The 27,058-nt window shown below is 33.1% G+C and overlaps 1 protein-coding gene across 4 annotated transcripts; it reads right to left on the reverse strand.

Annotated features, from left to right (window-relative positions):
- Window positions 1-2,717: 2,717 nt before the first annotated feature.
- On the reverse strand, window positions 2,718-23,459 carry LOC128992735 (cyclin G). Of its 4 annotated transcripts, none has more exons than XM_054416465.1 (6): window positions 23,441-23,459; window positions 12,808-12,974; window positions 11,014-11,148; window positions 8,601-8,887; window positions 8,028-8,232; window positions 2,718-4,085 (listed from the first exon to the last, which is right to left on the reverse strand). In XM_054416465.1, exons 2-6 carry the CDS (start codon window positions 12,907-12,909, stop codon window positions 3,834-3,836), a joined length of 981 nt encoding a protein of 326 aa, XP_054272440.1. In that variant the 5' UTR covers window positions 12,910-12,974; window positions 23,441-23,459; the 3' UTR covers window positions 2,718-3,833. The 4 variants fall into 4 exon arrangements, with proteins under 4 accessions (XP_054272440.1, XP_054272437.1, XP_054272436.1 ...); XM_054416462.1 differs by lacking the exon at window positions 23,441-23,459 and adding an exon at window positions 22,873-23,007; XM_054416461.1 differs by lacking the exon at window positions 23,441-23,459 and adding an exon at window positions 17,072-17,203.
- Window positions 23,460-27,058: the final 3,599 nt, after the last annotated feature.

The raw sequence follows: 27,058 nt of genomic DNA on the forward strand, positions 1-27,058 counted from the left end.
GACAACCTAGAATAAAAACAAAGTCAACCAAAGGTCCATTGATTTTAAAGTTTTAAAACATACAGTTGTTCATAGATAGGTCATATAGTTCAGTTGTTCATATATTTTATCATAGATTTGGAATACTGTATTATATTATCATAGACAAATCAACTCATATTTATTTTTATATAGTTGAAACAACCCTACACATTAAAATAATATACTAAAAAGTTTGTCAGTCACACAAATAATAAAAACATACAGACTATTTATTTAGCTATCAAAATTTATGTTGTTAGTTTCGATAACTTAATCAGTGTATGATCTTAACTAAGCTTTCAGTATTCATAGTCAATGGATAACAATATGATTCTGTATTATACTTGGCGCGTTATGCCATTGGATGAGTGAAAACGTGAAATGAATCAAATCAACCTAAGCCCTACGTCACGGCCAGTCGGCCACCAAAGCTCAATAATAATATGAGTTACGATGTGACTTTTTCAGCCAATTCATTCCAAATTACTTGAGCTATTCATGAATGCGCCACATACGGTGTCGGTAATGTATTGTAGCTTTTTCTCCATGGGGGTATATGATCAAGAAATTGGAAAATATGTTTACTTTACGTTATCACATAATCTTAGAATAGCGGTATTTTGTACCATATCCAATTTGGCATGCATATATTAGTAATTAGAAAGCAGGCCTTCCGTTAATCGAAAAAGGTTAAATTACCTGTGTCCAGCCCAGCCGATTTTGATGCAGGGCCGTATTTAGAATCCATGAGCCCCCCGACGGCTCTCACCAGAGAGGCATCTCTCTATATTATTATGATTCTTCAAATGTTGGAACTTAAGGGTTTGTGGGTTTACTGTAACTCGTGCGATGACCTTTTTTCCAACAATCTTCACGAAAACGTGATCGTCGTCTTGCGTGATAGCGGCAAAAATCATGAACATCTCCCGCGCTCGTGTAGACATCATCATCGTCTCCCGCGGTCACGAAAACGTGATCGTCGTTTTGCGCGATCGCGGCGAAATCAAGTTCATTTCCCGTAGCCGTTTAGACATTATTATCGTCTCCGGCGGTCTCGAAAACGTGATCGTCGTCTTGCGCGATAGCGGCAAAATCACGTACATCTCCCGCGGCCGTGTAAACGTCATCATCGTCTACCACGGTCTCGAAAACGTGATCGTCGTCTTGCGCGATAGCGGCAAAATCACGTACATCTCCCGCGGCCGTGTAAACGTCATCATCGTCTACCACGGTCACGAAAATGTGATCGTCGTCTTGCGCGATCGCGGCGAAATCAAGCTCATTTCCCGTTGCCGTGTAGACATCATCATCGTATCCCGCTGTCACGATACAATCTTGGACTTCTTCCGCGATGACAGACGAATGTGACAACTCCTACGCTAACGGTGAAATAGCGAAGATCTTTTGCGGTCACTTAGATTTCATCAACAGCTCCCACGATCACGGCGAAAAATATTATTGGTGAAATAAATGTATCAAGAAAAAAATATTTAAGGCCCCTGGCAACCTCCGTTAGGGAAATACGGCCCTGTCCTGATGTATCCTTTACAGGAGATGCATTTCATCTGCGTATTACTTCGACATGGTCAGCTTTCAGCCCTAATGTTAGTTCTTGAACTTCCCCATTAAAGGTGTGCCTTGAAGTTTTAAAACACATCATACACAACAAAACGTTACGAATAAATGAATAAATGTGATGTACATGAATACGGGTAAATGCGCGGTAGGCCTACTTAAAATTTACTAGAAACATGTAAACTGTGTCAAGGCTAAGGCTCGACATATGTTTAATCCATGGATCCTCAGATTAAAAATGTCTAATAATGTCATCACCTCGCCTTGATCACCTGGTGGATCGCTCCTTTCCAGTCTAAAGACTGTGATATGTTATTTTCTTCATCATAGCCTCCTCTAAAACTGTTATTGCCATTGCACTGACTGGTGGTAGTGCTCGCCTAACAATTAAAAGATTGCCGGATCCTGAGAAGATTCAGTAGCTTTTGAAAGGTTCAAAACTGGACCCAGCTGTTCCTAAACATCGGGCTTTAAATGGTCCTGGCTAAAGAAGCAGCTGATCTGTCAGTTAACAAAGCGGCAGGAAAACATAGGTTAGTTGGTCTAATCCCGATTGGGGACAAGGATTTTCTGCACTCCATATTATTACAATTCAGTTTTAGTTCATTAATACACTCTTTCTTCAAGTTGTGACCATTGCATTGGTCCTATGACAACTCTGTGAATAATTCAGCCAAGAATTTTGAAATTTAACCAATATTGAATATACTGATGGAAGAAAATAATTTTCATGGGATCAGTAACAAACCTCTATTTTGATCACTAAACTAAAGCAGTTGAAGAAAAAGATCTGATGGTTATAGAAGTAACAATAAAAAAACAATTACTTTCTACTTATTTAGAAAAAATTATTATTTTTAAAAAGGGAAAGCTTAAATAATTATGTGGAACACAAAGGAAACTGATATTTTGTCTATGATACTTTATTTTGCTACAATATATGTATAGCAAATTTAATTGGACATAGCCATTTGATATGCATTTGAAATAAAGGTCATGACTAATTTTCACGTAAATTATGCTACTTGTATTTATGTCTCAATCAAACAAATCATAAGTATATTGGTGTGAAATATTGATAAATACCATTAGACTTAAAACAGGGAAAAGAAAAATTCATGTTAAAATTACATAAACTTACTCTTTAATAATTAACAATAGTAAACGACATTTAGACAGTGCGAAGACTGAGTTCAGTGTGAAAACATCCAATACATCTCAAATTCTACACTTCTCTCCACAAATCACAGTAGTACAGGAGAAAATTTATTTTTATTTACAATGAAAGAATAAATAAATCTATACAAAAATTAACTGGCGCGTACATACAATTTGCAGCTCTAATCTAAACGTTTATTTAAAATTTTATGAAATGAAAACAAGTCATAATGCTCCAGAATTATATACAAATACAGACCATGCACATCATATTTTCGACATAATCGTTGGCCATCCTAAAAGAGATCAAATGTTTGTACAGTAGTGATGTAATAATACTTCCCTCACGATCTTCTCTTTACATGAAAACTCGTTAAAACCAACTTTATAAAAGAAAAGACAGAAGTAAAAGAGTTGTTCACTAATCCTTCACATTCATAACAATCTCGTTTGCACAGAATAAGCGATGGGCATTCAGAGATAAATAAAATTACAAGAATAAAACAAGACATTCAGATCACAATTCTAAAACTCTAATAATGCCACATTTGATCAATTTTATGTGGTAACAGTTAAATGTGACTAGGAAAACAGCACTGGCAAAAAATATTAAGTAAAAAAAGTATGTTAAAGCTAAAATGAGAGACATCTTACGCATACAGTAAAACAATCATTCTTTAAGCCAACTTGTTTTACTCTTGTATCCAGTGTTTCAAAAGCCAAACCCGTGTGCCAAACATGACAAATAAATTTGGTCCCACTAATAAATAAAACAGTCGTGGACAAGACAAAAAAAAATCATCATAAATTTTAGGAGTACCGATTAAAACCGTTTGATGTGTCGTACACAAAGCCTGCAAGACGTTAAATCTTATACACGAAATCCTTTACCTAATCTTATATCCTAACTTTCCACAGTCGGAAACTCAAAAGGTATCATGCAATTTTTTTTCCATTTTAATCTTGTAATGGATCATTACTAAAAACTGTTATTAAATTTTTTTCACATTATTTTGTTATTAATTTTTTTTGTAATTTATAATACTTTTTAATTTTTTTTGTACGATTTCTGCAGGTGGTTAGATTGACCATTCATCGCCGGACCAGCTGTCCTCCTCGCTGGTAGAGTCTGCACGTGCTGGGGAGAGTGAGTGCTCCGTGATGGTGGGGAGGGTGGTGACCAGCTTGTCCGTCGGTCGCAAGTATCGCAAGGTTCGATGGCTCAACTTCCACACAAGCCGCTGCCGATTAGGCATCTGCCGCTGAGAGTTGTACCGGCCGATGATCATCAACACTGCTTCGTGGCACTCGTAAAAGCTGCTTTCTTCGATCTGAAACATATTAAAATATATAATTAGTCTTAAAATAAAGCTTTAAGATTTAGGTCAGATAATTTTTCATCAGTACTATGGTAGACTTCTATTGCATATGTCTCTTGTAGCAATTCTTGCTTTAAAGCTAATTTTTGGTGATAGTAAACTTATTTTTAAGGAACTATTGCAAACTCTTTTAATTCAGGATTAATAAAAAGCAAATTTGTTACTATGTTTCAATCTGAAAAATTTATCCCGCCAAAAAATGAGAAAGTATAGCACCTAAAACATATAAATATTGTGTTTCAAGGTACTGATTTTAAACCATAGCAATAAACTTGGTTGAAACTTGCAATTAGACCTCCTGGTAATAACAAAACCAAACAAAATAAAATAAATATACATAAAAATTTAAAATTTTACCCTCTAACAATATTCACTATAGCTATTTAAATAAAACTAAACCTGCATTAAAATCATAGATTCTAGTTAATAAACAAAGAAGATGAATTTGTGTATTCTTTAAAAATAAAGTTAAATAAAAGAAAAACCACAGACTGTGAGAGGATATGGGTCAAGTGTTGATTTATTTGTACCACCACCTGCCAAGCCAATGTTTACCAGGCTCTGCTAGGAAACTAATAATAGCTAACCAACGTTTACAAAATCTCTTTTGACAAAAAATACTTCCTCTTTTAATGTTTTGTTTAAATTATCGATATATTTATTGTGTAATGTATAAGAGAGAACTTAAGTAGTATTGGTAAAATATTAAATAAGAACATAATTGATTATAGAATCCTGAGAAAAAGATTTTTAAACAATAATAAACTAAAAAATAAGTTAAATAAGGTAGTAACAAAATTACTTTGAAATAAAACAAAAAACTCCAAGTTTTAAAATATGAGAAAATTCTAACATTCAATATTGCAGTTACTTGACAATGATTTTAAAAAGGGTTAAATTTGGTTTAGAAATTAATGGTTTGAATTTTGTTTAGGCACAAAATTAGTAAAAAACAAGAATGTAGTAAAAAGTAAAGGTTGAGATTTTAGCATTTTGATTTTTTTCGAACAGCTAGTATTGCCAGGTATGCCATTTAAAATACATGGTTTGTTGATGCTTTTTACAGCACAGTAAAGCTTGAATAGAATCTATATATATATCTATACTTATTTAATACGCAAGCAGGTTTTTTGTGACAATTACTCCTCCGAAACTACTGAACCGATTGACATGTTTTTGGTGTCATTGGAAAGAGCGTAACGTGAAGTTCAGGAAACTTTCTTTTTAAGGAAATAATTGGAGGGTGAGGCCCTGGAGCCCTTTAAAGTTTCGTATTTCTCCATAAGGATAACATGGGAGATAATTTTTATTTACAGAAACATATGTTTTTTACTTGAACATATAGTCAAAGTCTACTACATAATAATTGGTGTGTATTATGGCTGTTAATGTATACTACATTTCAATCAAGCATTGTATACCTTTAAAGTTTACTCATAATGGATCTTACTACTTTATATTAATACTGGGAATGGTAAAATTTAGTTAAGAATAAATTACCAAGATTTAGAAAACTTTACTATAATAATGTATGTATTTAAAATCACAAATCTTTGACATTATTAATTCATTTGAAACACAACAGCTGATTGACAAATCAAACAAATCATCTTCTTCATGTGAATAATGTTGTTACACAAACATAGGTTACACTGTTACACAACCAATAACTTGATTCTTTTTTACTTGTGGGTGTATTTTGAATTTGCGGTTATGAAAGCACCAAGCCAAGTAACTTAAGCACTTTAATTAAAGATTAGCACTGTTCTTACCCAGACCAATTTCGGTCATATTTTAATAGGTACTACACTATATTTTAATAGGTTACACATATTCATTATGGGAAATTTTGAGGGTAATCTTCCTGAAGGTAACTTTAAGACTAAAATCGTAGTATTCATGGAAGTGCTTTTGTAGCCTACACCTTATTGTCTACAAATTGGTACATTATAAAAGCTGAAAGCTTTTTTACGTTGACTTAAATTGTAAGCTTGCCCTTCCCCATACATGGGCAGTTTGATAGTTAAAATTTAACCCTTTAAACTAGAATAGGACTGTTATGTAAATTGTGAGTATTTCCATTAGTTAATAATCTTTTAGTCGACTCTTTTAAAATCATCAAAAATGATGACTGTTATTAGTTTTTAAACGTTTATAAATAACTCCTGTACTGCTTTGCAATTGCTCGATTTCGAGCAACATGTACACTAGTACTTATTTAATACGCAAGCAGGATTTTTGTGACAATTACTCCTCCGAAACTACTGAACCGATTGACATGTTTTTGGTGTCATTGGAAAGAGCGTAACGTGAAGTTGTGCAGGAAACTTTCTTTTTAGATAAATAATTAGAGAGTGAGACCCTGGAGCCCTTAAAAGTTTCGTATTTCTCCATAAGATTAACATAGGAAACAAACATTGTTTTGAAACTCCAGCTGTTGTCAGAAATTAAATATTAATAATTGGTCTCCATGGAAGCGTGAGAAAATTCACAATGTTTACATTTGCTTTGACATTTAAATGTAAACAATCAGAACTGTCAAATGCCTATTTCTCAATTTCAGACAGCTGATCCAAAAAAATAAAACAACTATGTGGTAGGTTAATTATTTTAAACTTTATGATAGATTATTTATTACAATGATATAATAAATTATATAAGTTATTAATTATTGAATTTTTTTTTAAATTTGGCATATGAGTATGCCTATGATAAATAACCCCATTTCAGAGTTCTGCCAGTTTTTGCCTAACACTGTTCTGTAGAGTTTAAAGTAGCCTACACCTTATTGTCTACAAATTGGCTAAATAACTTAGGTATGGTACATTATAAAAGCTGACAGCTTTTTTACGTTGACTTAAATAAATAAATAAATAAATAAATACTAAGTTTAATGGCATTAATAAATTCTTATTGAGTCTTATTATTGAGTCTTATAAATTGTAAGCTTGCCTTTTCCCGTCCATGGGCAGTTTGTTAGTTAAAAATTACCCTTTAAATTGGAATAGGACTGTTATGTAAATTGTAAGTATTTCCATTAGTTAATAATCTTTTAGTTTACTTTTTTAAAATCATCAAAAATTATGACTGTTATCAGTTTTTTAACAAGTCATTTGTTTATATGTAACTCCTGTACTTCTTTGCAATTGCTCGATTTCGAGCAACATGTACACTAGTATAGTCTTAATAAATTTACTTATAATTCAACTATCCTTACTATTATCTTTAGTAAGTAGATGACCCAACTGTAGACTTTAGTGGACCAACTGAAGCAAAATTTTGACTTAAATGTAAAATGAATTTACCTCCAACTGCATGTAAAATAAAAATAATTTAACAATTTTCTAATTCTAAAACACTGATAACAGCTTTTGCACAGAATTGTTGAGTGTATATTCCACAGAAAGCCAAAACCCAAAAAGATAAACCCATAGCCATTCATGATGAAAATCACAACTTATATTTTGATTCCTGCTACACCGCCAAAGCAAATAAAGTCTATACCCAAAACCCTACTGAGTAGGTGAGAATTAGTCTGCCAATTCATAGGAACAGACGCTAGAAACCCTCCTAACCTCAATCTAAAATAATAACCCCAACCTTCCCTTTCAGCTACATTAGACAAGTTTTCAAAAGTGATATGTAAATACAGAATTTCTTTTTGTGTTTTTGTATAGTATAGTATCATAATGTATTTCTTTAATGGGCCACAGTTGGCAACTTCATCTTTAACCTTCTCTCTGAAGAAGTCCTACTCCAGGACAAATTTAGCCTATTTATATTAGTTTTATGATTTGTGTCTTTTATTGTGTATCTATTTGCTTTAGGCCCTGGGCTCTATTTTTCTCAGGTAACCTAGGCTGAACTCTATTCCTCTCTACATTATTGTGTTACCTTGCAGAGTTGCTGCAGCTGGGTGGCGAAGTTGACGACTGCCAACACATCGTCGGAGTTGGGCCGATGTTCAAGCCTAGACACACCAGCGTCCATCGTGGCACAGATCACCACCAGAGCGATCTCACACGGACGGAAGTTGCTCACGGCTGCGTCACACGCTACGATCTCCAGCTTCTGACACAACTCGGCTCCATCCACCATTCTACGGAGAAAAATTCATGATTCAACACTTTATTTGGTAACCACAAAGTGTCCTAGCCTATCTTCAAAATGGATTGGAACCTTACTTTTAAAAATACTCAAAGTGTTAAGAAAAAGGAAAAACTTTTAGGGAGCTGGGTGACCTTAGGCTTTGATTAATTGACTATAAAAAATAAACCTCGAGTTTTTTTGGTATTTTCCTTCAACACTGGGATTTTTAAACGATCTTAGCTAGTGAAACAGCTAGCCTTTCCCTTACAAAACAAAGCTACCAAAGGCATTTCCCTTCTTTCTACGCTAATATTTACCTAAAAAAATAGAATATCAGCAGTGATATATATAAAAACTTTGTGTTCTATCAAACCGTACCTGGCGTAAACCTGTCCCTGGTCGACAGATAGGAACAGTTGGTGGAACACTCGCAGGAAGTCAACAGCCGTGATCGGCGCAGCGCCGTCGTGCACCCCGACGCCCAGCTTGGAGGTGATGATAGTCTGCATGCGGTGCAGGTCGCCTGGCGTGCACTTGCACTGAGATATGGCAGCCACCTCGGCTGCCTCAGGTACTGGGGGCGACCCCGGTGCACCTCCACACACCAGCGAGCACGACAGCTGGAACGACGCAATCGCGATGCACGCCATGTGCTTCGGCCGAGCCTGCAATGAATGGTCTTGTAAACTAATGTGACAAGATATTTACAACGAATTGGATGGTTTAGAGACATGATTAGCCTATAAGTTATTTTTTCCTGAAAACATTTCAAATGGCTTTTAATAATATTTTATAAACTACGATACTGCTCTAAATACAACAACTAAATTACTTTCATATCAAATTTGAAATATTTATCATTAAGAGTTCTTGGAGCTTAGATGGTATAACTCATAAAACAATTATTTCAAAGTAGGAAAAAAATTGAATCTCACAGTGCAAATATTTAAATTACAATCACTTTGGTATTTGGAAAAAAATGTAAGATGGTAAATAACTCTTCAGCGGCCGTTTTAAATTAACATTGCTCATATAGGTATATAAGGTAGCAAATAGCAACCTTCTCACGTCAATTTAATCACCATCATTTCATAATAATACTTCTTACTGGCTATAACACCAACTCCCATCCAGTGTAAGCATAATAAAATCCTTTGACGATTCATCTACCCTACTGTTCATCCAATTTATTCAACTCAAAGGTAGCTCAAAATCTAACTACTGCCATCTCTAGGGGAAATTTTAAATTAGCCCATATATTTTTTAAGAACAGTTTTTGATCCGATATGAACAACCCTAAATAAATAATTTTATTTCTCATTTAATCCTATTGTTTATTTATTGAAATTTTATTGCATAATGTCATGCAATAAACACAGATTTAAAAAAATGAAAACCTACTTTTAAGTAACTCACAATCATTCAGTTTAACTTTTTAACTAGTTACCAAAAAGATTATAAATCGATCCCTATTAACTGATCATGGCTATTTTAGGCAATTTTCAATCACAGGAAAGTAAAACAAACAATGGGTTTCCCTTTCAAAACATTCCATTAGGTGTTAATTTCCACCCGTTCATAGACTGTTGACACAAGAAATGTGACAATAGACTATGTGGCCCAACACATGTCGTCAGCAGAATAACGTGTTTGTTATGTAAAACAGTAACTATTACTTGTACACGTGTGCTTAAAGCTTTACACCAAGTGACACAGTTTTATTTGGTTGTTCCTTTGCTTTGGGGGTATAGTTGAGAGTAAAAAATAGTTGAGAAACATTTTAAAATTCAAATGGAAAACATCATTTATGCAGTAACTTAGCTTAGGGCCTTCAAATTGTTACCCTGACCATAAAAAGACGGATATTTCATAGTTTTAAAAAAACCACACTCAAAAATCCAAATTTGAGTTTCGGCAAATGGTAATCTTTTTTCATGAAAAGCTTACAATTATTACGTTACAAATACAATTACAAAACAATATAATTTCTCACACAAATATTGGTTTATTTAATTTTACTTTTGTTTCTCTAAGATGAAAAAAACCACTATTTTCCTAATGGGAATCATGTAGAAATTTCTCTATGTATGTTCTGTAGTAAAATTTAATTTGATCAACTAAAATAAAATATACATAGAAATCCATACATTCAAATGTTATTTAAAGGGAAAATACTAAATTCAAACTTGTTAGCTGAATCATGATAAATACCCAGGTATTTATAAAAAAATGGGTATTTAGAATTTACGCAGTTAAAAAACCTGCACAGAAAGCATATAATTATTTCACATAAATATTAAAGCCAAATTTCAGTTAATTTAGCCTATTTTTTACCACCCCGAGAGTGTGTAGGAAGAGGTAATATGCAGGCAATGAAGATAACACAAGTTGGCCTTATCTTCATTGATTGTTATTGGCCTATTTATGTTATTTTGCACAATACTGATTAAAATCATTTCCATTAGTCAAACTGATTAATGCATTTTTTATTATACAGGGTGTTCCCAAGTTTTTATTTCTGTGTAAAATATAAGTAAATATCACTACATTTACTGTACAGTGCAGAGTTTGGTAACATCGACCCATTTCACCATAAAGTATGAAATATTTACATATACTTCAAGACAGTGTAATCAACTGAAAAAATACATTAGGATTTTGGAGACATCCGGAACTCAACTGAAATTTTAGAGACTTTCTGAAATAGCCAATAGATATCTGAGAGCTGTTGACACCCTGTATCATTAAAGTCTGAAAATACCATCTTAAACAAAAAACTGTAAAAACTTACCTTCATCTTGGTGAGGAAGCGGTCGACGAGGTTGACAGCCACAAAGAGAACCTCCGGAGGCATGTCGTACCACACCTTGAGACAACGAAGCACATTGGCCGTGCCATCCCTGATACCCACGGTCACCTCTCCTCCCTAAAATAATGATTTTATCGTTGTAAAAACTGGCTGACAGTAAATTGCAGTTTTCTTAAATTTGCATGGAGAAAAACTTGGAATTTGTTACACAGGTGATTTAAATAAAGACTTCTTGACCAAAATCATCAAAAATCAAGAACTTAAATATCTACTTTTGGTCTTCACATTGCAGTTGATGAAATCAGTAATCACTAGGCCTAATGTCACAACTGGGTTTAATGTAATTTAATGCTATTTATTTTGGGCTTAAGAGAATTTACTTGGACAATATTGTGACCTCAGTACACCCAGATAGACAGTCTGCCTCAGTTATAAACACGCCTCTCACAATGTTTTCCTTTTGTAACATTGTGCCAAAGCTATTACAATTTCTTTACTGGTGTTGAATAAAAAATAAAAATTAAAAAAAATAATAAAAATACTAGATACAGTAGAACTCCAATTATCCGAACTCCAATTAACCGAATCTCCAATTATCCGAATCGCTTATTTCAACAATTTTAAAAACGTAAAGCTACAGTAATAAGTTTTGCAAAATATCAAAGAATTGTTATTAAAAACATTTAGCCAATTTTGGACTTTGATCGAACATTATTGACTTAATAACATGTATAGAACACTTGTACTATGAGCATTGTAAACTGTAAAAATGTTCTGATTTAAATTATTATTAATTAAAAGTTCACTTAGTACCGAAAATGAGGATTTTTCTTTAAAATTCTCGGAATTCCGGTAAAACTCCGATTATCCGAATTTTTGATTATCCGAATGGGGTCTGGTCCCTATTGATTCGGATAATCGGAGTTCTACTGTACCTACCTACAACTCATTAAGCTGCAACGAAATCAAGACAGCCTTGACTATAACAATAGTCTATTGCAAAATCCCAACAATATTTCCAAATCCTCCTAGTCAATCGTTAACAAAATAAGTTTAAGTGTAATAGTAAAGCCAAGTTTACAATGCCAGTAGGTGAGACTATTAATTGTCAGAAGACAGTTGACTAGCATGAAATTATTGGCTTTGTGTAAACACTTTAGGCCAATTATTGCCTTGCCAACTGCCCTCACTGCCCTGTAAATCAGTTGTCTCCGAGAGTAGACAATGAGCAGGGCAAGATTGTCTTCGGACAATTCCGCAATCACGCCATGACAGGCGAAGACAACTGCCTCACCAACTGGCATAGTGTGAATCAGGCCTCAGCCTTTATCTATTCCTAACCACCTAACTGCAGATAGGCTGAAATCTTATTGTGTTAAAAACCTGAGAATTAATTTACAACCCTTTTCTTCTGATCCCAATAAATATTTTATGTAATCTGACCTCTTGCAAAGTTCCTCCGATAATTAAAGACGAGGGTACTTATAAGCTTACGTTATGGACTGTAGAAGAAGTGTACATGGCTATCAATAGTCTTAACAACATCTCTTGTTTAGATATATTATATGAAATTATTGTCCCTATCTTAAAATTAGCATCTAAGTTCATAAGTGATGTCCAGGCAAACCTATTCAATAGATGTGTGTGCAATGTAAAAGGCATAAAAGAGTCATCCATATTTCCATAAAATGATACTTTTTAAAATCATGACACTTGCTAAGAACTCGCAACAAAACTCATGGCCTAACATATCTAATTCTAACTGAAATCACTTACCGGACTGCAGACGGGCAGTTGTAGGTTAGGTTTGAACTTGAGCTCCAGAGCCAAATACTCCGAGAGCCGTTGGAGGAGAGCATCCGGACGGCCTTGGTCCATTCCTGTGATGTCACTACACTGGACCCAGTCACACCCCAAGAATGGTCCAATTGTTGGCCTGTTACCTGCAAAATGTTAACATTAGGTTAGCACACTGACTTCCAACACAGCGACTGTGTAGGGGTCCTCATTCGGGTAACTGGATGTCTTAAAACTTAGATCCATCCTGGACCTGTTTACATCTAACTTCAGACTAGACACATAGTGTCACAGCATCATCACACAATTAATATTTCTGATTGACAGGTTTTGAAACTGGGAACTTGAGATACACAACTCCATGCTCAACACTAGGCCAACTCTCTGTAGGTACATCAGTACAAAGTCCTCAAAACTTGAACAGGGCCTTACGTTCTTATGAGTGAATTTAATTGAGAATTCCGAAATTAAAAAAAATTTAATTGAGCGTGTCTATATTATTTTTTTAAATAACACTACCTTATTTACAAGTATTTGACTACAAGCAAAATCTATGCAACCTCCGTGTTATCTGAGATTCTCGGTAACCGAGGTAGTCTTGGAGCGTACCGTACTACACAAAGTTGAAAATCCAAAATCCTTTGAAATATTTATTTTCTTACATAAATGTTACAAGTACATCATTTTGATGACATCAAAACTGTCAAGGTTTAACAGGGTTTATATTATTTCACTTACTCTTGTTCAAGATAGTAAACCAATCAATCAATTGAAACAATACAGATATAAGATACTGTATGATAGTCACAAAACCTTAAGTAGTTTAGGCAAAGAATCATTAAACAAATTAAAATCAACATACATGACTAAGAGTTATTTTCCAAATGTCTTGAACCTTAAAAGTGAAGAAAATAGCCTATGGACCTATTAGGTAGGCGACTGTATAAAATACCTTCAATTTTTGTTTGAATACTTTTGTGATTTAATTACTTAGGTTAAGTGATTCAAGCCCAGTAAAAATAAATTGTACTTGTTACAGGAAACAATATCTTTCATTTTCATTTTCCGTGTGTCGATGAGAAACTTGACATGTTGAATATTTTTTTTATGATTCATTGTAATAAATAAAGACTAAACTGTGTAGGCCTGTAAAAGATCTTTTTCTGTTTAAAACTTTTTTTTCAAAATTACTTATCTAACCACAATGATCAATTAATGATGCAACATTTTTTATCAGCAAGATGGAAAATCTAGTATGAGGCGGGGCAAAGCTCAATGGCCTATTTTTGCAAAGGTCGCCCTTATCTGTAAATTACTTGGTGTTGAAAAAAATAGTTGCAAAAATAAATCTATGATAAGGGATAAAGATGATAGCCTACTTGATATCTTCACTTTGATTTTATGACACTACCACCGCAATATATTAATCAGTCAACGGTATCATTAATTAGCCAATGGCAAAAAAACATTTTATAACTTATGGGACCATTCTTTAGCCTAAAAGGAGAATTTAAAGAATAACAAGTACAAATCCTAAATATCTAAAAATCTAATTTTTTTAACGCACCAACATTATCACGCCAAACAAAGATGAAACTTATTGTAAGCCAACTATTATACAACTTAGCATTTTTTTTTTCAAAAGAAGAATAAGTCATAACAGTAACAGTGTTTTCATACATGGGATTTTTATCCCGAAAATGGGACTTATAGACCATGTGCAGGGATAAAACCGGATGCGGGATAAAACTGGATTTTATGCTTTGACCTTTGATATTTTTTTTACTGATTTTTAAAGTAAAACCTAGTGCTATAGCAAGATTTAAAGAGCTATTTTAACATGATATATCAAAAATATGACTCAGGATGGACTAAGATTTTTTACGATATTCATTCGGGATAAAACGGGATTTTTCATTGCACTAAAGTGGGATTTTCTCTACCTAAAAAGCGGAACTTTAGTTTTGGTTCTGTAACACACCAAAACTAGATACATTGAGCAACACACCCAATGGAAAGCTCCTTTCTAACCGAGTACCTAAGTACTGTAACGCTCTAGCTACATAAAGCTGGTCATATTATGAAAAGGTCTCCTTCATTGCCTGAGGTTGAACGACCTGAGATGTTTTTTTTTCTCAATCAAATTTGTATTCATACAAAACTGTGGTAACAAATTCAAAAATTAACTCCAGGCAAAATCAATAAAATTACTTGAGCCTAGCTGTTTTAATATGAACAATATAATACTGTTAAGTTTTAACACTACTTTTTACGAGTTATAAAACACTGTAGATAGTTATTCAACAGCAAACTTGACAGGTTTGTATTTTGCTAATTCACGGATAAATGCTTTAAATCTGATACAACATTCCTTTTAGTTAGGCTAAATTAAAAAAAACCTTTCCACAAAAGGGAGTTTTGATCTTACTTGACAACCAAAGTTACATTTAGTTACATACCGTAGTGGTTTATAGGACAACAAATTTCAAAAGTAAAGTCATCGATTTAAATTTACCTTTCACCAACAGGTCAATTATTTGAACAAGTGTAGAGAAAGTGAGCAATTTACCGTGTAATGGTGATAATTCCACTGAGAATCATGCATTGGTGACCGCTAGACCCGAACAGTTAACGTCCAAATAGAACTAACAGCATCTGATGAAACTAAACCCGGCAACTCACATAACCTTTAAACTGACAGCTGTTATCTGCGATGCAATGTCCATTCTCAAACTGACTGCTCTAGAACTTATAAACCTTATCAGTGTTTTCAGATTCAATTTTCCGTTTGTGATAGCGTTGATAAGCCCTCATTAGTTCCTAATATTGTAAGCAAAGTTGATAAGCTGAATTTTCCACTTTTTTCAGGTACTGTAATTTGATTGGATGATGGGAGGTTATTAAAACATTTAGCATGTTGTAAACACTGCTAAATATTTCTATTTCTGTTATAGTGTAACCAATTAAAAAAAATTATTTCTATAAAAGACATTCTAACCGGATACAACGATCAGGGAAATGAATGTGTTATTAAATGACTATGATTTTCATAATAGACCCGTCATGGTGATTATGGTCTGATTAATACTAGTTGTGTTAGGTCAAGTTAGTATTTACAAAGATAAAAAGGGAAAGATGTCATCAATATTAATAACATATTAGGCCTATTTAAAAAAAAAAATTTTTTATCAATTTGGATAAAACAAATAGATTTTGAATATACAGTAGAATCCCTAATATCCGGCCTTGAACTTTTTGGTCCTCAGTTTATCCAGTCACTTTCCGGAATCAATAACAAAAAAAATATTTCCCACAGCTGTACCCGTAGTCCCCATGATTTGAGCGTTCTCACGGTTTATCTGGTTCCCACTGATATAAATTTTTAGTGGGTTCACTACTCAGTTGAGCTAGTAGATTCGCAAAAGAAAATTAAACACTACTTTTACCAATCACATGTTGTTATTAGAGACAAATTATCGTTTTCATAATAGGTTGGTTTATCCAGTCAAAATGTTATCCGGCCAGGGGCTCAGGTCCATGTAGGGCCGGATTTGAGGGGTTTTACTGTAATTGTGGCAAAAGAATATTTTATTTATAAGTAAATTACTAACAGTAATACTTTAAAATAATTAACAGTACAGTAGACTCCCTCTTATCCGGGCACCTTTTAACCGGACTAGGTCGGCAGGAAGTGGGCAGTACTGAAAAGACTGTTCTCGTGGGAAAGATTTGAGACCAGTGATCACGTGTCTAAATACAATGCTCTCATAAATTTAAGTCGAATAGGTATCACAGTCAGTTTTAACGAGTTTTTGGGGACGTGGGTTTAACCGGAAAACCCGTTATCCGGACTGGCCTCGTTCCCGAGGAGTCCGGATAAGAGGGAGTCTACTGTATCAATAAAAATTTAATGTATGATTTGAAAAATCAAGAATATAGAAATATTTTGACTTGTATATTTTTAGTTTAAGTTAAGTTTAAAGAACATGTAAGTGTTAAGATAAAAAACAATAAAAACCAATATTTTAATGAAATCTGTAGCCTAACTTAATGTGTTTAAAAAATTCAATACAGTACTTCTTAACATCAGAGCAGGCCTTACACCAACGAATCTCTCATCAAAACCGTCACACAGTTTAAATATCAACACCTAAACACAGATTTTTGAAAATTTGCACAACCACTTATAAAACAAATCTACAACACAACTCACAAACAAATCAACAGATAAAGCCTACACTACCTCGCACATATATCATCCCATCGAAACAGAGAAATTTGGAATGGAATAAGTATGAATACTGAAAGTTTATTAAGAAATGGACAAAAACAAAGTTATTCTGGTAAGTTTGGCGAGGTACCAACAGAAAGCAAGTTGTGCGGACAGCAGTGGAGGTATCCCAGTGACTACCAGCGCCATCTAAACAACTTCAGGGTCAAGACCACAGTTGTGGTGGCATTGCATCATCCGGGACAAAAAAACTAATCCAGACCGATTCTAATTTTGAATGACCTAATATTGCAGAGATTATTCTTGTTGAAAAACACGAACAATTTGCTTATTTGTAAAACTCAGTTGATTTCAGACTAATAATATTATTATAAAGTACTGGAATTAATTTTAAATGTTTATCAGGTTTAGTTATTGTAAATCTAGACATCACACACAAATTTATAAAAAGAGAAATCGAGGTTTTTTTAATTTGTATAAAAACCAAACAATAAAAAGTTGATTAAAATGAACTTTTTACTCTGAAATTTAGAAAACCTAAACGCATTCAAATTTGAACAATTCTAAAGGTTATACCACTTTATGCCTTTTTCATTAGTACTAATTTTAATACAGATAGGCTAATTGAATCAGTGGCCTAATTGAATAAGTCATGAAATTTTAATAGTTTGTTTAAATGAATTATCTGGTGCTATTCACAATAAGCGAATTCATTTACAGAAATCATTAAAGGACTTTTAATTCTTTTTTAAGTAGGCTACGCTTACTTTTGTTTTTATAGACTTATTTTAACATTTCCTATACCTATATATATATTTTTTTACCATAAACTGTATACTATTTGGTTTCTATTATGTTTAACCTATGTAGACATTAAAAACAGTAAGATTTAATACTAAACAAAATTGTTTCACTGTGGTGTTACACCTTTAGAGCGAGTAAATTTATCAAGATTTACAACTGTTGAATTATAACTTACAAGTTATGTAAAAACGAAAAAGCTTCCTTGTTAAAGGTCCAAAAATTTGAACTAAGCCTAAATTTTTATAGATTCATAAAATACTCTCATAATAAAAAATTCAATATTTAACACACGCTAAAAAAATTTTTGGAACATACATTGTAGAGAAAGAACCGTATAGTTGAATAGAATTTATGTCTGGCTGATAGTATCTTTATGTTTTATATATTGTGTATCTTATTTATGAAATGTTATATTATTAATGATGACTGAGATGTAATTGTAACAAATGCTACCTATTCAGAGAAGAAATTGTTAATGACTAACTCTAAATGTATTAATAAGTCTATTTATAGAACTTTACATACATTGAAACCGGTTTTAAAATAGCCAGCCATAAACCGGTTCTAAAGGCTCATAAGGGATTGGTGTCATGCAAGTGGGCCTAGGTCACTGTGAAGGCTCAGCACTGAAGTCTAGCTTTATAAGGCACAATGACCTTGTGAGCTTTGGGGCCTATCAATATAAACAAACAGATCATCTTACTGCGCAGTAGAAAATATCTATCGGTTTCCTAATGAGTCAATAACTTCTAAAATTAAAAATAGCCTTCATTAACAAACACTGATGGATAAGAAAAATTAGGGAAACACCTTATTTGTGGTGGTTTTTGACATGTAGCCTACATGTTTAATTTACAAGTTCATTTAATTTGTTGAGAACTGCGAGAAAATTAATAGCTATTAGTGGATTGGTTAAATTAGGGACAGATTATGGCCTTGTTTGCCATTAAATAGAAAATAATAAAATGATAAAATAATAAAATGATGAACTGTCCAACAAAAGGATGACGTTACATAGTGACAGGAACGGGGCTCTTCAAGAAATGCAAAAATTATTTAGTAGGCTACTATTATTTCCGTACAAAATGGCGAATACAAAAATAATTGATTCAAAAAATATTTCTATTTAAATGCACTAGGTAGGCCTATAAAAGTAAGAAAAAATACTAAAATACCTCCTTAAAAATAACACATTTATTCCCTATTTAAATAGAATTAGTTTAACGAGTGCTAAGGTTTGCTGCAACAGGGAGGGCACAATTTTTATTTAGTAAAATGTTAATAGTTTATAAGAAATGAATGTATTTTCTGAATTCGATCAAAACATGTTCATAAACAAGCAAACTACAACAGTTGACTTATTCTCCATAAGAATAACATGGGAATTTTAAATTTACATATTTTTGGAATTTTTTCCATAACCATTAGGTGCATAATAATATACGCTTCAATATACTAAATTAGGCCTATTTGTTTTTTTTTAAGCTCTACAAAATAGTTTGGAGATAAATTGCTAAATTTTATGTTTTTTGGTCAAAAATAGGAAAATCCTATTTTTCTCTCATAAAACCCCCCCGTAAACCCCCGTTCCAATAGTCCGATCATGCTGGTTCGCGAACTCGTTCGAATAAATGTGGGTTTACACAATTAAACCAAATTTCATCAAAATTGGATAATTTTTGCTTGAGTTATCGTGCTAATGGACACATACATATATCTATCTATCTATATATTAATAGGCAAGCATGTTTCTTTAAAACCTTTTTTCTCAGCTCGTGTGCATCGTAGGGAAAATCTACGCATACTGTTAGAAAGCTATTTTCCTGTAGGTGTGCAGAATCCCTTTGTAAATTAAAATAGGCTCAAAAATAAGCACAAAAAATGAATTTAAAATTTTGAAAAATTTAACATGGATTATTATGAGTTGGTGACGAAATAACAACGAAATATAAACAGAAAATCAAAACAAATGAAGGAAACTCCAATCACATGTTCTATTCAAAGTGTGGAATGAAAATAAAGAAGTCTGTACATTAAATATTTTTGGTCGAGTTTCGACCACTGATCTCTAGTACATATAAAACTATAAAGGCTATAAAAACTTTTTATAGGCCAAATTATGAATAGGGTAAAATGTATATAATATAAAATGAATTTCAAAAAGGGTAGGTTACTTAGTTTTAGCGAATTTCCCTATAGGGAAGTAGCTATTACCGTAGGTGGCACGGTAAGACCTAGACCCGGGACCGATTTACTTTTTCATTTTGATGTCCCCAGAGGCCAAAAACACCATTGGCTCAAATTTTTATATATGTATATATATATATATATATATATAGACTTATATATATATACGTCCGTGAACGCGATAACTTGAGTAATTTTTGTCCGATTTTGATGAAATTTGGTTTAAAAGTGTAAAGCGGGATAAACTTGAATGAGTTCGCGAACCAGCATAATCGGACCATTGGAACGGGGCTTTACGGGGGGTTTTATGGGGTAAAAATTGGTTTTTCTCACTTTTGACCCTCAAAACACAAAATTTCCCAATTTCTCTTTAGACCTTTTTAAAGAGCTTAAAAAAACAATTAATTTAGTATATAAAAGTATTTTTGTTCGGTTAATAGTAACGGAGAAAATTTAAAAAATTTTAAATTTATAATTCCCATGTTATTCTTATGGAGATTATTGTAAAATATTGTAGTTTGCTTGTTTATGAATATATTTTGATCAAATTTATTTATTTTGTACTAAGCTATCAATATTTTACAAAAAAACACACTTTATTAGTTTCCTTGTAGCAGCAAACCTAGGTAGCCTACTCGTTAAACTTAATGTTATTAAAATATATTTAATTGAAAATCAATTAAGACAAATGGAAATTCGCTTAGTCGGCAGGTTTGCTGCGGCGGGGGTATTTAATAATGCATTTGTATATTAAAATCGTAGCCCTAAACGCTACAGGTTTCTTAATATATATAAGTTATATATGAATTTGAACGGATGGTGTTTTTGGCCTCTAGGGACCTCAAAACTAAAAAAAAAAGATCGGGCCTGCGTCCTGGTCTTACCATGAGTACTACGGTATTAGCTTATTCCCTATATGGGAAATTTTCTAAAAACAAGGGTGTATTTTTGTTTTGTTAGATCGGTGACTTAACAAAGTTGTAGCCCTACTGTTTACTAAAAACCAACTAAGTTAAATGCAAATTTTGAGACTAGCAATTTTAAGTAAATCGCTCTTCAACAAGACTTCCGAAGTTACTTACTGCCAAGTTAACTTACGTAAATTACATCTAGCAAGCAATAGATTTAAGTTAGGAGGTTAAGTTAAAAAAGGCCTACGCTTATGTAGGCCTACATTCTCTGCACATATTGTATATATATATGAATCTGAACGGATGGGGTTTTTGGCCTCTGGGAAACTCATAACGAAAAAGTTAATTGGTCCCGAGTCCAGGTCTTACCATGAGTACTTTACTTACTACGGTAATAGCTTATTCCCTATGGGAAATTTGCTAAAATAATATATTTTATATATGACTATTAACAATACAACCAACTGAAATGCCAATGAATTTTAAACTATAATTAGAAACAAACAAAACCTACAAACCAGGGAATATTTAATATGGTACAGTAGAACCTTGATAACAAGACTCTCATGGGGATTATAAAATAAGATTGTCTTCTTATCGAGGTTGGCAATAACATGTGAATAGGGGTAAAATAAAATCTAGGGGATTTAAAAATGACACTTGTTATCGAGGGTGACTTGCTATCGAGGTTCCACTGTAATTACATTTGGAAAATGCAGAAACAAACTTTGACCTGGCAACAGCTTTTTAAACTTCACGTCTAGAGGCAAGTCACATTATGTTACACATTATGTTGGACACATTATGTTGGAAGGCTAAGCTAGAATTAGGAAATTTAACCCTTTGAGTCCCCCAGTGTATAATGCCTATTTCTTGTTTATTTTTATTATGTTATTATGTTTATTATAATAACTAGTTTATTATAAACGTAGTTTACACCATTTTGGGGAAACCGGGCCTAAGTCTCTCAGTTCTTTCCTCTTGTACCTATATCTCATCCTTGCTACCTTGTTTAGGCCTATTCAAAAGTTGTACCTATAAATGTATTTAGATTCAGCTCAGGAGGTAAAAAACTAAGTAAGATATCAAAATTAAAAACTCATTTGGAGGCACCTAGGCCTATAGCCTATTACGTTAAATAATTATGTACCGGTACCACAATCTCTATAAGTTTTCCTGACAAAAGCTGATTGTAGTTTGGACTCAGCGAGAAAAAAAACTGAGAGTAAAAACATAAGTTTGTTTTTGTTGGAAGTAGGCCTAACTATATTGTGTGAAGACTAAGTTATAAGTTAGCCTAACTTAAATTTATATCTGACAAGTTAACTTAGGATAGGCCCATTTAAGTTATAAGTTATCAAAATAATATTTCATCCGATAATATATTGTAGGTTCTCGGAGGACTCACAAGGCCTATAAGTTATAAGATAGGCCTACACGGAAGATTTAGTAGGCCTAGCCTACTTTTCCTTTGTTTCAGGTAGGTAGGCCTAGCCTAAGATAGCACTTTAAATCTAAGCAAGTTACTAGGTTAGGCAGGTAATCAGGTAATGGTACAAAGAGTATAAGTTGATTTTGTGATAGGTACAGAACTAGGAAAATACCATTATAATAGGCCTACCTACATTTAACTACTAGGCCTAGGCCCTAGACCTTGTTTTAATGCCCAAGTTATTGGCATAGATGCTAGCCTAAGTTACCTACTGGAAAATAAAAAAATGCTTTATTAACTTAAATATATATTCTTAGGTACCATAAATTTAAGAAAACTGCTGAAAATACACTAAAAAAGAAGACCTAAGATAAAAGTGCAAAAATCAAGAAAAGAGAGCAAACATCTAGAAACTTGTTTTGATTATTATTATATCTTGTTAAAAGGAAAATAAACTTTTATAGAATGGTATCTCTTACCCGGATGCACCTCACAATTAATAACTCCTGAAATCAACCTATTTTGCCCGTTTAACAGATAAGTGGGTTTAATAAACAAGACTACAAAACTACTTGTAAAGAAGAAATTGGAAAACTGCGTCTCTCTTTGTTTTCTACTACAGCTGATTTTCGTAGTGACATCATAGATTGATTTAAGTTACACAAAATAGTACCTTCGGGGAGTAGCTTGAAAATATATCATGTACGAATATATATTTAAATTTAGCATTGAAACCTTAAATTTACGTTTATATTGGAGATTTGGAGATTTGGAGATTTTCTTATTTCAAGGACAGGAGTTTTTAGGTGTCCTAGATGGAAGTCGCAAATGGAAAAAAGTCATAGCTTGTGTATCCATCCGCCAATACTTGTTTGTAATGATGATGATTACTGCGTAACGGCTGAAATTTCAAACCTGCTAAACATACGACAGTCCGCCCCTGCCCATAGGTCCACATGAATACTATAAAAATACCATAATTTAATTTTATATTCTTCTAGCTCCTAATTGACCAGAACAAATTTCAAATTAAGACGAATGACTTACCTATGGATAATTTTCGAGGTGTAGATTCTCTTCATTCGTTTATGGGATGAAAAAAAACGTTTCCAAACGTTCTTGTTGTAGAACTAAAGAAAATATCATAGGATTTGGGCGCTAACTTTTAAAATTTAAATAGGATATGTGTTCTAAAATTTTGAATGGTTTTCCGAGTGGTTTACGAGTTCGATACGACGTTTTAATCGTAAGAAACATTTATAATGTAAGATTATTGTTTACAATCACAACTGAAATGACGTTCGCGTCTGCACTTGTCAAAAAGTACCAAACAAAACAAAACGAGACTGAAAAAGAAGAACCAAATTTGAAACGAAACCGAAATCGGTAGTACCAACTAACTGCCAACGGCAAAAGCTAATCCCGATTTTATATCCCATTACTGCAACGTGTAGAATGTATTTAACGACAAGAATGAATAATACCCCCGCCGCATCAAACCTGCAGACTAAGCGAATTTCCATTTGCCTGATTAGGTTTACACTAAAATGTCTCCTTAAAAATATCACTTTTATTCCCTATTTAAATAGAATCAGTTTAACACATACGTAGGTTTGCTGCAACAGGGAGGGTAAAACTGTTTTTTTTATGTAAAATGTTAATAGTTAGTAAGAAATAAAAACATTTTCCAAATTTGGGCAAAATATGTTAATAAACAAGCAAATTACAACAGTTTACTTATTCTCCATAAGAATAACATGGGAATTTTAAATTAACAATTTTTTGGAATTTTCTCCGTAGCCATTAGGCGCATTATAACGCTTCAATATACTAAATTATTTGTTTTTTTAAGCTCTACAAAATAGTTTGGAAAGAAATTGCAAAATTTTATGTTTATTGGGTCAAAAATTGGAAAAACCCATTTTTACCCCATAAAAGCCCCCATAAACCCCCGTTCCTATGGTCCGATCATGCTGGTTTGCGAACTCGTTCGAATAAACGTAGGTTTACACGTTTGTACCGAATTTCATCAAAATCGGATCATTTTGCTCGAGTTATCGCGCTAACGGACACACATATATATATATATATAAATATATATATATATATATATATGAATTTGAACGGATGGTGTTTTTGGCCTCTAGGGACCTCAAAACGAAAAAAAAATCGGTCCCGGGTCCAGGTCTTACCATGAGTACTACGGTAATAGCTTATTCCCTATATGGGAAATTCGCTAATAAAAACTGTATGGCGTTGCTATACATGAATATTATTCAATGTCGTTGATGGCAATAAATGGATTTGATTTGAAATATGTTTTATTCCAGTGAATCCAACTGAGTACTTCCAGCCCAGCATAAAAAGTCAATGATAAAACTTAAATATACTCCCAATACTATTTATAGTAAAATAGTTTTCAGTGAATTTCCCATAATATGGTAAATTCGTTATTATAATGAAACAATCTATTAATACTTTTCATTGACATGGCGACCGTACAAAGTACGAATTTCCAATATAGGGAATAATCTATTGCCGTAGGTCTCATGGTAAGACCTATACTCGGGACCGATTAACTTTTTCATTTTGAGGTCCCCAGAGGCCAAAAACACCATCCGCTCAAATTCATATATTAATATATATATATATTATATGTGTGTGTCCGTTTGCGCGATAACTTGAGCAAAACTGATCCGATTTTTATGAAATTTGGTACAAACGCGTAAACCTACGTTTATTCGAACGAGTTCGCGAACCAGCATAATCGGACCATGAAAACCCGTAACAGGGGTTTGGGTTTCTTGGGGTAAAAATGGGTTTTTTCCTATTTTGGACCCTAAAAACCAAAGTTTTTGCTATCTCTTTCCAAACCATTTTGTAGAGCTTAAACAAAATTTGTATATTAAAGCGCTGTTTTATCCCTAACGGCCACAGAGAAAAAAATAAAAAAATTTAATTTGAAATTCCCATGTTATTTTTATATAGCAAATGAAATTTGTTGTAGTTTACTTGTTTATGGATATTATGTTGATAAAATTTTGCAAATTTATTTATTTCATCCTATCCTATTGACCTATGGTTAAAACACACGTTTAACTTCCCCGTAGCAGCAAACCTAAGCACTTGTTAAACTAATGTTAACGAATAAATTGATAAAACGAATAAAAATTATGTTATTGGGAATAAATACAGTATGTCTTATTTATGGAAATATTTTAGTGAAATGTAATTAGACAAGTAGAAATTCGCTAAGTCTACAGGATTGCTGCGGCGGGTGTATTAAGTATTCCCTTAGGTCTTGTAGTAGTAAGTCCATATATTATATGAATTTGAACGGATGGTGTTTTTGGCCTCTAGGGACCTCAAAACAAAAAAGTAAATCGGTCCCGGGTCCAGGTCTTACCATGAGTACTACGGTAATAGCTTATTCCCTATATGGGAAATTCGCTAATAATAAATTTTGATAAAACATTGAACATTTACGAAGAAATTAAAAAGCTAGAAGACTGGGAGCATGAAATTTAGGGGGATCAGATTGATTTTTTCTCTCAGTGCTATCCAGCCCTTATACCATGTCACCAAAAGTTAAAAATAAATTTGAGAATTATACACCATTCCAAATTGGTGGACTCCCTCCAACAAAAGCTATACAACTATTTCTTTTTCAATATAGTTTTTAAAATTTTTTGAAAGCTATTTATTTGTGTTAACTGTTAACTTCGACACTTCTGCATGAAATTAATAAATAAAGCTTAATTTTCTCAGTGCTAAGACCATCAATAGTTTAGTAAATGTTATCGTTATGATATAGAAATACCCCTGTCGCAGCAAACCTCTGCGGACTATGTGAATTCCTTGTTGCCAAACTACTAAGAAATCATGGTGTAATGCCTATTTCTTGTGTATAAATTGCCGAGTTGATTTCATAAGAAAATGTATTTAGGCTAGTTTATATAAAAATACCCCCGCCACAGCAAACCTGCATACTAAGCGAATTTCCATTTGCATGATTGGATTCGCACTAAAATTCCTCTCTAAATATATCACATCTATTCCCTAAATAGGAATAGAAATAGTGTCCTAAATAGGATTGAAAATGCTTTTCTGTTGTTAGGCCTTTTTATAGATAAGAAGATGTTGTTCATTATGATAGTCTCTCGGATTTAAAGTACCTCATCTTGAAATCACATAAAGTTGGTAATTTATTCATTAGAACTATAATAATGGCAGCCATAATATTAATGTCTCAATTCAAGGTAACATAGATATGTTGAAAAAGTATTTGTGATTAAACAGTAATATTCATTTAATGTTGCGACTTCGTCCCTGCACACAAGCTTTGCTTTGCAGGGACCTAATTTCAGAGTATTTCTAGTGAATAATCCATGCAATGTTTCTATTTCTGAATAAGCATGACATTGTCACATACTTTATAATTTTTAATACTTTTACGCCTCAGCCTTATTGTGTTAGATGATGCTATGTCCTGAAGTGTTTTATTATTGACAAGGGCAGTGATTTGTCCATTGAAGCGAGCACTATGGGAAACCTGACAACAATTAAATTGTACTACTATTCTTCTTGACAACCTTACAATACAGCATAAGGAATTTTAGTAGACTTCCCATCTATATACAGCTCCCAGCTGTAGCCAATTTTTTA

This window comes from Macrosteles quadrilineatus, unplaced genomic scaffold (genome assembly GCF_028750875.1).
Source record: "Macrosteles quadrilineatus isolate MER2022 unplaced genomic scaffold, UCM_ALF_1.0 Scaffold_4__1_contigs__length_99947679, whole genome shotgun sequence".
NCBI lineage: Eukaryota > Metazoa > Arthropoda > Insecta > Hemiptera > Cicadellidae > Macrosteles > Macrosteles quadrilineatus.